The 13,795-nt window shown below is 35.1% G+C and overlaps 1 protein-coding gene across 5 annotated transcripts in view; it reads right to left on the reverse strand.

The window, feature by feature from the left end:
* ZZZ3 (zinc finger ZZ-type containing 3) overlaps window positions 1-13,795 on the reverse strand; it is a 109,116-nt gene that overhangs the window by 15,515 nt on the left and 79,806 nt on the right. For 4 of the 5 annotated variants that reach the window (XM_059924707.1, XM_059924717.1, XM_059924698.1 and 1 more), the window contains 3 exons: window positions 4,048-4,186; window positions 1,053-1,200; window positions 851-966 (listed from right to left, as the gene is read on the reverse strand). In XM_059924707.1, the coding sequence (XP_059780690.1) occupies window positions 851-966; window positions 1,053-1,200; window positions 4,048-4,186 (403 nt within the window). The remainder of the gene's footprint in view (window positions 1-850; window positions 967-1,052; window positions 1,201-4,047; window positions 4,187-13,795) is intronic. The other variant, XM_059924727.1, reaches the window with a different exon arrangement.

The following is a 13,795-nucleotide window of genomic DNA, read 5'->3' on the forward strand; positions in this document are numbered from 1 at the left end:
TACATACCAGGTGCATCTTTCTCCTTTGTTATCTATTTATTCTTTACTTTTGAAATATGAACAGTTTTATTTCTAGCCTAAGGATGTGGGGAAACATCTTGAAGAGATCATATGTATTGACTGTTTAGGGCAGTTTTAGAAATAATCATGTACCATAGTATATTCTTTGCTAACAATGAGGAAATTATACGTGGAATTTTTTCCATAATATTTTTAATGTGCTGGTCTTTTTATTTAAGTAATAATAAAGTAATATCCTAAACTTATGTCTTGCTCATAAAATGGAGCCTAATATCTATTTTACTAAAATGTACATAATATTTTTAACTGGTTACACAGCTCAACATACCCCTATCTTTATGGCTACTGTTTATTTTAAAGAAATGTTACTTTTTCATTCTGAACCCACATGTTTATGAAGTTCATCTAACCAACAGCAGCAAGGCCAGGTTACAACCAGCAAACCCTAGTTACATTCCACTACACACAAAGAGCTCTTATTTTTAGAATAAATACTGTATTATGTGTCAGGCACTGAACTGGGCATGTTACATGTACTACTCATTATATTCCTCACAACAACTCTACAACATAGGGTGATAACAATCACATTTTATACAGGAGGAAACTGCAGCTTGGAGACTTTAATATAGATGACATCTGAAGTTCCACAGCTAGTAAGCGGTGGAGTTATGATTTCAACCCAGCTTTTTCTTAACTTCAAAGTTCATGTTCTCACTATACCTTCAAGTGAAAGACTGCTTGAATTTTAAGAATACAAACCAGCAAAATGTTAAAATGTTTTGTCTACAATTCAAATTTTCCTGCTCCAACACTTTATCCTGCTTACCTGAGGACGACTGTTTGAGCCTTCTGGACCATCACTCAAAGGCAACATAGAGTATGAAAGGGACTCTCCATCCTTCCTAGGATCTAAAGGACTTTTTGGTCTAGCAGGTAAACCTACTAAAAAGAAAACCATGTATAGGATTATTAAAGTAAGACTTTGTCAGGTAGTTCTCTAATTAAATTCATATCACGTAATTTCTTACCTTTATCAAAAACTAGCTTAACTCTCCTAGTATGTCTTTTGCGATTTTTAAATTCTCTTTCAAAGTTCCCAAGGCTATTGGTATATTGGTCCCATACAATCTCGGGCAATTGAACAACTCTCTGTGGATATGGAAGCCCTATATCAGCCTGGTGGGGGAAAAAAATGAAAGTGACAAACTAAGTTTAATTCAATAAATTATCAACTACAACCAAATTTTCAGATGACTCCAAATCTAAATAATCATCAACTGAGCATTTCTATTCACTTTTTGAATCCAACAGCCAATGAAGTTAATACAGTCTAAACATTAAATGGTAGAAATGATAGCCAAGTAAAGGAAAATGAACTTAACAAAACATAAGCACTATTTTTAGAGGTCTAAAGCTGAACTATATAAACATACTGTACTTTATCACTAACACACTTTAAACAGAAATAGCAAAGAAAGATTTTTATCTCTAAGAACAGCACATGAAATATGTTTGACTGAAATATAATAGATATGACTTGACACACAGAATTCATTTTTAATGGACCCATGTGTTCCTGACTTATCCATAAAACTATTAATTATTTTCACACTATATAACTCAGCACGTGTACAAAAAAACTTATCACATTTTGAGAATCAAAACTACATCTTTAGTTTACTTGGAATTCAATTACTTTGCCAACCACCTTTAGAGAAGTTATTAGTTGTCATAATTACTAAAACCAGGTCATTATGATCAATCTTTTGATAGGGATTTGGGTTTCATAGGTGGGTGTATTTGTCAGAACTCATATAATGGTAAAATTGGGATTTCTGAATTTCATTGCATGTAAATTTCACCTGAAAAAGTTTTAAAAAAGAATTTTAGTTAACGATATGCATTCTGAAGTGTTTTGGTGTTAAGTGTGTATGTCTGCAACTCTGGAATGCATCAAATGCATTCCATCTTGAAATAAGATAGAATGGTGGATGGAAGGATTGCATAAACATACAATCAAGCAAATATAATAAAATGTTAATGGTAGAATCTGGGGGTGGATGTGTGTGCTAACTATACAGTACTTTCCACTTTTTTGTCTACTTAACATTTTTCAAAATAAAACGTTGAGAAAAAAATCAGGTCATAAATTATGAAATTGGCAAGCAAAATCCACTTTGTGACACAGAATTCTTAATTTTTATTTTGCTTGTGACATATTATATTAGCACCATCATCATAATAGCACATATTAGTCTAAGGTTCAACTTTTGAAAAATTAGAACAGAGTGTCTTTTAAAATAATGATGGTAGTAATATCAAAGAAAGCTAACAAGCCGTAAAGGTTCCCTGCATTCTATATACCAATATATAATCCAAGTTTCCTTAATTTCAATTAGGAGTTTTTAGATGTCCACTAAAACAAAGAGATCACATGTCAACAACTTAACTACTCTGGTAAACCTAAAGAAAATAGACAATTTAAGCATACATGAGTTAACACAGAAAAACTGAAAAGTCAAACTTCTAAATTAAATCCAGCAGAAAATTTTCTTTCCAAGGAACATAAGTCTTTCATGATTACCAAAGTGTCTGGGATTTAATACACATTTGTACATTTTTGAAAAAATTCTTAAGATAGTCAATATCATATCCCTGTTTCTGAGATAAAGTGGAAAGAAATTCAGTTCTAAACTAAACACAGAAATGGAAAACCAGCAAATAACCAACCACATACGTATCTAGTAAATGTGCATAATTGCAACTTTTTGCCCACCCAAGAACATGAATAAAATGCAATTAAGGTTAAAACACCATCTGTTTTAGTTGAATCAATGATAAGTAAACACTGTAAGTACTGTATCTTTTTGCACCAGCAAATTGTTTCATGACAGCAGTGCAGAATCAATAAACACCTAAGTGGGCCCACTATAACACAGAGGATGCAATAGGGTTCTAAAAACTCTAGAAGGTTTAACAAATCAATATATAGATCCTACGTCTATTATGATATTCAGTGTTCTGAAAGCACAGAGGGAAAGGAATGCTTGCCAAGTAAATAACATAACTAGATAAATCCAAATCCAAACAATAATCATCTAAATAAAATGAAGTCCCCAGGGCTGTTCCCTCAACACCTGGTAGACCACTTTTGTGACTCATTAAAAACTAGTAACTAATAACTAAATTTGTCTTACTGAACAGGCTAAATTTTTGTGTTGTTTAAGGTGAAAAAGAGGATTCTTTTTCATAGTTTTTCAGTTTTAATCTTTTCAGACAATGCTGATTAATATTTGCCTCTCAAATTTACTGAATAATTAGTGGGCCCCTAGTTCAAGACACATACTATGGCATAAATGCACATCTAGATTATCTCTATGTTTACACACTAAGAAAGTTATAAAAACTTGGATCACTTTCAAATGGTTAACTGCTTAAATATGAAAGTTATGTTTTAAGGAAAAAATAAAATTATAAGGAATTTTACACTAAAATAAAAGAACATTTCAAAATTAAGTAAAATTTATATACCTCATTCTCATAGACTTGGCAACCATAACCTTAAAGACATTTAAAATATAGTTTTTGTTTGTATCACCATTGTTTTCTATCTCACTACGTTCAGAGTTAGAAAAGTAACTCTAAACTAAGCAGTAAATAAATATTAAAGTATTTTTTCTTTTAGCTTCAACAATCTTGAAGTCCTGAAAGCAAAACAGGGAAAATATTTTTAAGATGGGGAAGGAAGAAAGTAACAGAAAAAGACTATAAAAATGGCTAGGAACAGGACATCAAGTTTCTATACACACATCCAATTAAAGCTCCTAGCTATCTTCACTGGGGTATATTTTATTGTGTGTTTGGTGGGGGTGAAGGAAGGCAGTATTCTGCCTTCAGTAATATGGTTAATTACAGAAGGGGAAAAAATTAAACATTTAAAAAAGTATGTATTCATATAAAAAGAATAAACCGAGTTATTACCAAATACATCTCAATAAATCTTAAAAATTGCTCAATATATACCTTCTTCTGGAGTTTTTCCACAAATCCAATGGGATTTTTTAGTGCTTCTCTCTGATGTCTGCCTAAACTTTCAAGGTCCTGGACTGCTTGAGAACGTTGAGCCTCGAGTACAGCAATCGTCTGTAACAGTCTCTGATAACTACAGAGACAAAAAAAAAAAAAAAAAAAAAGCCCTCACTAAAATTTTCTAGTTACAACAATAAATAAAAACTGAGTTCAAGCCGTGATCTACTATTAAGTCACACAGTCTTTGTAAAGTTACCTGAAAGAGTTTTAGTAAAACATATTACTGGGAATAAATGAGGTCTTCCTGAGTTACGAAGTACCTAGTCAGAAAATATCAGTTAGAGAAAGCAAAGCCTTATTCTCCCATCTAAAGTTCTTAATTCTTGAACCGGAACAAGTACAGAAAGTAAGAAAGCAAGCATCTTGACTTTCCAGCAATCCAAGTCATTAAGAAACAGCTAAATTAAAAAAAAAAAATTTTTTTGTTTAAATCGTAAGATTTTTAGCACCAGGAGGGATCACCAAATTCAGTCCCTCTGTTGTACTCTGTTGGAATAAGAAATCTGAGGCAAATTTTCTTGACCAGAGTTACAAGAAACTGTCACATAATTCAGACATGATCTTAGTTGTCATGGTTCTCATTTGCTCTTTCTGTTATACCTCGATTCTAGAGGAAGTTTACTTCCCTGTCAATTCTTAAGTATTAAACATTTTTACAGAAGAAAGGACTCAAAGATATTTTTTACTTCCCTGCCTATAACAGTCTATTTAGCACAGCTAACGTAGAATTTTACCCACACAAACCTACTCTGTTCATATTCTCCTCCCCCCCACCCCAGTTCAAATTGTCCTGACTCTCTAATGTCTAATTTCACATATCAAGACACGTAAGGAAACATGTTAGCACAAAAACCCTGAATACTCAAATATATTTTGCAAAAAGAACCAAGAACAAACCACTCCAAGTTCACTTCAAAATAAGTCACTAGGTCTTTAAAATATTAGTGAAGCACAATTTTTCTTTATGGCTTTGAATAAATTTCATTCTGTTTCCCAACAGACTGTAAACTCCATAATGGCAAACACATCTGAAAAGTCCACTGTTTTGTTTATTCAGTGTGCAGCACACTTCCCAACATATAGATGCTCAGTAAATATTCTTTGAATGAACAAACGGACAGATGTTCCGTGCAATCAAAAGTATACTGAAACTTTTAAGTCTGGAAGTTAGCAAACAAGCAGAAATTTCAAGGGTAAAACAATGCAATTTTGATGTTCACAGCCATGGCGTAACTGCAACAGGACATTCTCTATTAGAACACCGTTTCAGCCCCCTGCCTAAAACATATTCTTATTCTCAAGTCCCTTGTTAACTAACCCCTGATGAAATGTTTAATAATCAAGGTAAAAACTCCTAACACTGAAGGGTAAGGCTTCTCTCAAGCTAGAGATACTTCATTCAAAAGTTAGAACTGAATTGGAAAGCAAGGGCTGTACTAAGTTACTCCTGGATCAGTTACAGGGGTTAATAAGCCTAAACTCACTTTCACTCTGCCTCTGTTTGCTTTGAGGTGTAGGGCGTGTACAAACCTTGAATGTGCTGGTGTTTTCTTACCAGGCAGGCCCACCCACGCTCAATCTTAGGGTGATTGTACTGAGTCAGGTAGAACCTAACTTCTCTATAATACTCTTAATTGCCATATTTCACCTTCAGAACGGCTATCCCATGTAGCTGAATAACCAAAGATTTATCATGGTGTCTCTGTGATATGACTGACCCCTGCTTTAAATAGGAGGACACACTTCTGTATCATCAATATGAAAATGATTATGAGTCTATTAAACTTGCAGCAAACTACTGTAAGCAAGTAACAATTAATGAGGCACAAGTAAGAACAGAGTTATAGGAAAAAACAAGCAGAGGCTTGAAAAAAGTGCTACAGTCAGTCACTGCCACTGGGAAGAAAGGCCTCTATTTGAAGTCAGTAAATTATAACAATTTTTACTGTATGTAAATTATTCCACAATGATTCTGACTTTAAAAAATAATTCCAACAGAGATGACAAAGAAAGTATAACTCTTCACTCCCTATTTTGCTTCTCTTCAATCAAGATAAAATGATTAGCAAATTGAAAGACCTAATATATACATTGGTAAAGACTTAAAAGTCCAGAATAAGTGAAAAGACTGTAAGAAGATTGTGAATTTAAGTCTTCTAGGCCAGCTAATTTGAATAATTTCCTAGAGTATTCAGAGATTTTACCAATAAGATTATCATACATATCCCTAAGCAGAAATGGAGGAAATAAAAAAATGGCATGACATCTAAAACACAGTATAATACAGACAAATCTAATTTCAATCCTACCCATCCACTCACTTCACCTCTAAAAGCAAACCACTGGAATCTGACCCAGGCATCAATCGAGGCAAGATTCATCTGTTCATTAATTTAGGCACTATCCTTAAAAGCTTCAGTAATTATCAAAGTAAATCAGGAACGGAGCTTAGGTATAATAGAGGATCTACTACTACACCAGAGAGGGAGTAAAGGAACTGGATGGGAATGAATGGGACAGGACTGCCATGTTGTGGGGGATGGAGGATGGGCATGTGAGGGTCCATCATACCAGTCTGTCTACTTTTTTGTATGCTTGAAGTTCTCCACAATGAATTAAAAAGAAAACTCCAACTTGAGTTCAAATTAACCGGTAATGTGGCCACTGTACTCTTCCTGGGCTAATCGGATCATACTCGCTATTGTATTCAGCTCTGCTTTGAGAGACAAACAGGTTCATGACCACACAAGATGGATGGGAGACTATGTAATATGAAATAACAATAGTGTCAAACATTTACTGAATGTGTACTATATATATTATACAATGTGCAATTAGTCAATTCTCATAATCAATTTACAAGATAGGTACCATTACCCTTATTTCACAGATAAGTAAACCAAGGCACAGATCATGGCAGCCATTTGTTCCACAATGTGATGTGAGGAATAATTAGCCAAGAAATGGGAACTTCCAATAAAATATTATTTCAATCTTTATGTAACATGCAGTTATGTGGAAAAGAAAATAGACTTGCTTTATAATGTATAAAGGGGCAAACTAGAATCAAATTGTGATAAGGCACAATCTGAAGAAAAACCTTTTCTCAGTCAAAACCAATAAAAGATGGTAGGATAGCGCCCAATCACCACAGATGTTCACAGAGATATTTAAAGGAAATTCAAGCATTAAAAAATCCTGAAACTCTTTTAGTCCAGTAAAACATGCTGCTTTCAATTCTGCTATTCACTGAACCAAGTAAGAGGATGGAAAGACTGAGGGAAAAAAAAGTATACACTTTTACATGAATGCAAGTAGAGTACAGCTTCCCCACATGGACAACTTTGTATTAAATCTATCAAAATTATTTTTTATCTATTTCTAAAGCTGACTCCAATGCAAAGAACAGCAAGCTTAGCTGTGGCAGATAATTGTTAATTTTATTTCTGTTTCATGTCTTCAACATAAAAAGAATTTTAGCTTGTATACTGAGGAATCACATTTGACTAAAATAGAAATACTCTTCAAATCTACATCTAAGTTACTTTCACTACCTTTCACTCTCCAAGCCTTCCTGAATTCTTTACTCACTTCTGTGAATTTTAAAACATTTATATGAAAGAGTACATTTGTAAAAATACTGATGTCTGAAAGAGGATACCAAGAATTAACAATCCAGAAGTTTAATTGTATTGTCCAATTTCTAGGCAGTGATATTACACACACTATGAGAGAGTGAGAGTGAGAGAGATAGAGGAGAAAGATTTTATTTCCAAGCAAGCCAGAATCTTTTTCAAGCTGTCAGATTTCAATTCTATTGTGGAAGGTTACATGGCATTTGTAATTTTAAAAAACTAATGGGGAAACTATTCTTTAATTAATTTATTTATTTATTTATTTTTGGCTGCTTTGGGTCTTCATTGCTGCACACGGGCTTTCTCTAGTTGCAGCAAGCAGGGGCTACTCTTCGTTGTGGTGTGTGGGCTTCTCATTGCGGTGGCTTCTCTTGTTGTGGAGCATGGGCTCTAGGCACATGGGCTTCAGCAGTTGTGGCACACAGGCTCAGTAGTTGTGGCTCGCGGGCTCTAGAGCACAGGCTCAGTAGTTGTGGCGCACAGGCTTAACTGCTCTGCGGCATGTGGGATCTTCCCAGACCAGGGCTCGAACCTGTATCCCCTGCACTGGCAGGTGGATTCTTAACCACTGCGCCACCATGGAAGTCCCTGGGGAAACATTTTTAAAAATCTAAACTGAGGGTTATTCTGCCCCTAAAACTGGCTTGATTATTCAGTCATTAAATAGTGTCACTAAAGACCCCACCATCACCAAAAATAAAAAGGAATAAAAACAAAGCTATTCTAGATCAGGAGTCTACAACCTATGGTCTGCCTGTTTTTTTAAATAAAGTTTTATTGGAACATAGCTACCCTCATTTGTTTACACAATGTCTATGGCTGTTTTCTAGCTACAATGACAGAGTGGAGTAGCTGTAAAGTGGAGTTGATCCCCAAAGCCTAAAATATTACTATCTGCGCCTTTAGGGAAAAGTCTGCAAGGCCCTGTTCTAGATCAAAAGATACAGAGACATGACAACCAAACGTAATGCATAATCTGAGATTAGCTCCCACAGAGGGAAAACGGACATTTGGGTGTATAGATGGAAAATTTTTAATATATTGCTGTTTGTATCAGTGCCAAACTGGTGTAATAAGGTATTTAACGTGATGCAGGAGAATGCCCTTGTTTTTAGGCGACATATACTAACATATACGGGTGATAAGTCTACAACACACTTTAAAACAGCTTAGCAGGCACTCCCCTAGCGGTCCAGTGTCTGCGCTCCCAATGCAGGGGGCCTGGGTTCGATCCCTGGTCAGGGAACTAGATCCCACATGCCACAACTAAGATTTCGCATGCCACAACTGAAAGATTCCGCATGCCGCAACGAAGATCCCACGGGCCTCAACTAAGACCCGGCGCAGCCAAATTAACTAACTAATTAATTAATTAATTAAAAACTGGCTTAGCAAAAAGAAAAGTTTTATAGTATATGAGGTGGGAATGAAGATGAGGGGGAAAGAGTAGCATGATTATTATTAGCTGGAACACTAAGCTTGATTAAACACACTGAAAAAAACTAGAGGGAGTATCATGACATAATAATAAATCTATTAATTTATACTGTAAGAAGAAAAGGAAAAGGGGTATACGAAAAACTTACAATCAGATGACTTAACCAATGTTTTCACACGTGTGCACAAATGCACACTTGTATGCATTGTGAGTAGAAGGAAATAAGAAAAAGAAGAGCAAGATTTATTATAGATTTTATTTTCAACAGGACAAAGTTATGTAAAGCAAATTGGCTCTCAAAAATAACAATAACATTTTAACAAAATTTTAAACAATAACAAATTTCATCATAGCAATCTACCAGGGTAAAACAATTGAGGGAGGAGCCTCAATTTACTCTAACTATACAATTATCTTAACTAAGTGTGGCATTTTCTACTGTCTGCAAAATATTGAGCTCACCAAGTATATACATGATTGAACAGAAATTACTTTTATGAAAGTAGAACACATGGTTTTTAAAATTATTGTCTTCCTTCACGAAGGATTTGAAACACTAAAACTACAGGATTTGCAAATTCAATAATTCACAAATGGTCTTTCTCACTTTTCATTAGAGAATGATCAAAAAGACTTTTATGAAATTCTGTGTTAAGACAGAAACTAATACCTCAGCTCCTGATAGTATATCTTTCCAGATATAAAGATCAACCCTGTATTGAAAACAACTAAAAATGCTGAATTAAAAACAAATAAAGAGGGACTTCCCTGGTGGTACAGTGGTTAAGAATCCGCCCACCAATGCAGGGGACACGGGGTTCGAGCCCTGGTCCGGGAAGATCCCACATGTCACAGAGCAACTAAGCCCATGCGCCATAACTACTGAGCCTGTGCTCTAGAGCCTGGGAGCCACAACTACTGGGCCCACACAACCGTGTGCCGAGAGCCCATGCTCCACAACAAGAGAAGCCACCACGATGAGAAGCCAACTCACAGCAACGAAGAGTCGCCCCTGCTCACCGCAACTAGAGAAAGCCCACGTGCAGCAACAAAGACCCAACACAGCCAAAAATTAAAAAGATAAATAAATAAATAAAATAAAAATAAATAAATAAATAAATAAAAACAAATAAAGAAAAAACCATGTACTTTTTTATTTTAAAAGCACAGAAAAACCAGTAAGATACTAAGACTTTTTATTAACAGGCCAAAATCTAAGTGAAGGCATAAACTGGGAGAATCAAATGCAGCACAACACCACTTTGGCCTTGAGGGCAGGTACTTCACTTGGTCAGGGAACAGAAAACAAAGCCAACAAGGTAGGAAGTCCAATAAGAGACCCTCTCCCATCAAGGTGTGACTCTACCCCCCTCACTCCCACCACCCCACAGGAGACTTGCTTTGGGACTCAGGAACCAAGTACATAAAAATTTCAACCATAAAAAGCTGTTACCACAGATAGTCCTTGTATATATTTGCTGCCCCAAATCATATTAACTGTGTGGCCTAAAAGAACTGAAGCCATGACTATCATTTAAAGCCGTCATTCTGGACTGGTATACACACACCCATCCCCACCAACATACCCACAGAAGTGAACGCAATTTTCTTGCGAGGAATACAACTTTATTGCTGGCCTCAAAGATAACTAATAAATAATTTTCCAAAGAAAGTGAACAGCTCACATTTTAAAATTATCAAGCATACAGGAAAACTAGACACAAAGAATAAGAATAAAACACAAGCTTGAAAATAGCTATAGGGAATAGGAAACTACAAAAACTGAGTATATAGCTTTGAAAAGGAAGCAAATTAAAATTCTAAAAATATAATAGTTAAAACTAAAAGCTCAACAGGCACAAACTTTGGCTTCCAGAAAAATGTAGATTAGGCAAATTCAGAATAAACCCTTCATTGAAGACAAGCTGAAAAAAAATATGTAAAAACTCTGAAAAGCATCAATGAGCTAACAGAATCGTAAGTACTATCAGGTCAAGATCCATGAGAAGACAGAAACCAGAAAGTGAAACTATGTTGTGGGGCGCTTTTGCCCAGAAACAATTTACTGATCCAGAAGAGGAGATTGAGAGACTTCTGATAGCTTAAAATGGAAGAAGATCAAGCTGGAGTCTAGGGCCTACCAAGGGTGAGGCTCTGGGAAATCAGCTTATGCTCTGGCCTGGGATCCTGAAGGGCTACACCCTAGGAATAAGGGTGAACAGGAAGTAAAAGGCCCTCTCAAAGAAGACCATTATATCTTAGTTTGTAATTAACTAGTAAGGCTGAAGATGCACATACCCCAAGACTCAGACATCCCATATACAGGAATGTAACTTCAAGAAACTCTCAAATATACACAGCAGCATATATTTGGGGCAGCCTTATTCATGACAACTCCAAACCAGAAACATCCCAAAGGTCCATCTAAGCAGAATGGATAAACTGTGATAAGGGTATACAATGGAATACTATACAGCAATGAAAATGGACAAACTACATCTATTTATACAACACAAACGAATATCACAAACATAATGTATCACAAAAGAATACTAAACTACATTGTTTCTGAATACATACATAGGTGGTAAAACCTTTTAAAATAGCAAAGAATGATTTTCACAAAAGTAAGACAGTGGTTATCTCTGAGAAGAAGAAGGGGGTGTAACTGAGGAACTATTCACAGGGGACTTCTGGAGTGCTGTCAATATTGTATTTCTTAACCTAGATTGTGGTTAAACAATTATAGGCTTTTTGATTCCATAACTACTCTATATCTGTATGTAAATACTTCATTACTGTTATATGCATGAGATATTGTACCTTTTTTTTTTTTTTTAAGGGAAAGTTTTCTAGGGAGACAATGTTGCAGAGAGATCACTTCTACTCTTTTCTAACTATTCAGGATTCACATAGGAGTCCTACTTCAAGTCCAAGCTCCATCAGCAACTAACTATGGGACCTTATTCAAGTCATTAAAAGTTGGGCCTTAGCTTCCTCAGCTATAAAATGAGAAGAATGGACCTGATCAGTGATTGCAAAAACTTTTTTCAAAGTGAAACATTCTAGGATTATAAAACACTTGTTCAATTCTGGTCAATCATTATTTTATGTTCTTCCTGAGTTAAAAATGGACTCAGTTTATACTGTACACATAAATACAGCATTAAGTCACTGTTGACTTCATACAGAACATATCTAAGACTTGGGTTCATCAGCTCTGCCCATAGTGAGGAGTAAGTGCTCTCAAAGGAGAAGGTATTTTAAAAGATCTAAGGAGTAAGTTTTCCCTACAATGCAATGATACATTAATGGCTTTTCTCTCAAAGAAGCTACTTCCAAAAAGAAATTACCTGGACTATGGTGGCTGTGGTTTATGAAGAGACTGGCTATTCCCTAAATCACTGAATAGTATACTTCCTGAAGATGGGAATTGTTAGGTACACCTATCCCTCTAGTTTTTAAAATATATGTCTTACCTCATTTATTACATTATACAATCCTTGAGAGAAAAGCCATTTTTCTACTTCTTTAATACTGTCCCATAGGATATTAAGGTTCACAAGACATAGAAAGTGCTCATAAAGATGAAAACAAATAAACAAAAACCACAAGAGAAAATATGATCTGAATAGTTATTTGGATGGATGGCTTTTCAGTGGTTAAACAACTGTCTACAGAACACTGTTTCAATGGTGTATATACGTTCTTGTGATTTCTTTAGATATGGTAAACGTACATATAGCCTCAATCCTTTCAACAGTTAAGACTCAGATGAACACACAAAAGGTATACTTAAGCAAATTCATGGATGACATGAAGCTGAGAAGGACAGCAAATACTTTAGATGAAAAAAAAGTCAGGATTAAAAAATAACAAGCAACTTCTAGAAAACTAGACACGAAGAAATTTAACTACATAAACAAAAAATCTGGAATTGAACTACAAAATAACCAGACAAGTACAGGATGGCATGAAGTTGCCTTAACAGGCATAAAAAACTGCGAGCCTCCCAGTTGATCCTAAGTACAATTATGAGGTTGAAGTGTGAAGTGGCTGCTCAAAAACATATATTAGCTTGAACTTGTATGAACCCATTCAAACACTTAACCAAGCATGCTCAGTGTACAAAGAGCACTACATCAGCTGTTCCTGAAGGATACAAGTATAATCGACATGCAGTCCTACCCTTAAGACCATTACAATTTAAGTAAGAGGGTGTTCATATGTATATTGGTAGTTGCTTATTTAAATACTGAAAAAACAAGAAAGCTTATAAAATTCCTAGTCAATTTCTAAAATTTGCAAGAATTATAGTGATTAATGTACTGTAAGAGAAAAACACATAGGTAAAAGTTGACTAACCATGATGAGCTTATAAGCATGAAATGAACAAAGTTATCATTCCTGGGAAATCCAAACAATATTTCATACAAGAAGCAAAAATCAAGTTGAATCCTGAAAAATATGTGGTATTTTTAAGGGAAAAGGGAAAAGGAGGTTAAGATATTATAGACAGAATAAATAGCGCAAGAGAAAGCACAGCAGCAGGTTAAGTGTGTGTTAAGTTGAGAGAATAGTGATAGTATGAAGAATATAAAACATAAGG

Source organism: Balaenoptera ricei, chromosome 1, assembly GCF_028023285.1.
Source record: "Balaenoptera ricei isolate mBalRic1 chromosome 1, mBalRic1.hap2, whole genome shotgun sequence".
Taxonomy (NCBI): domain Eukaryota; kingdom Metazoa; phylum Chordata; class Mammalia; order Artiodactyla; family Balaenopteridae; genus Balaenoptera; species Balaenoptera ricei.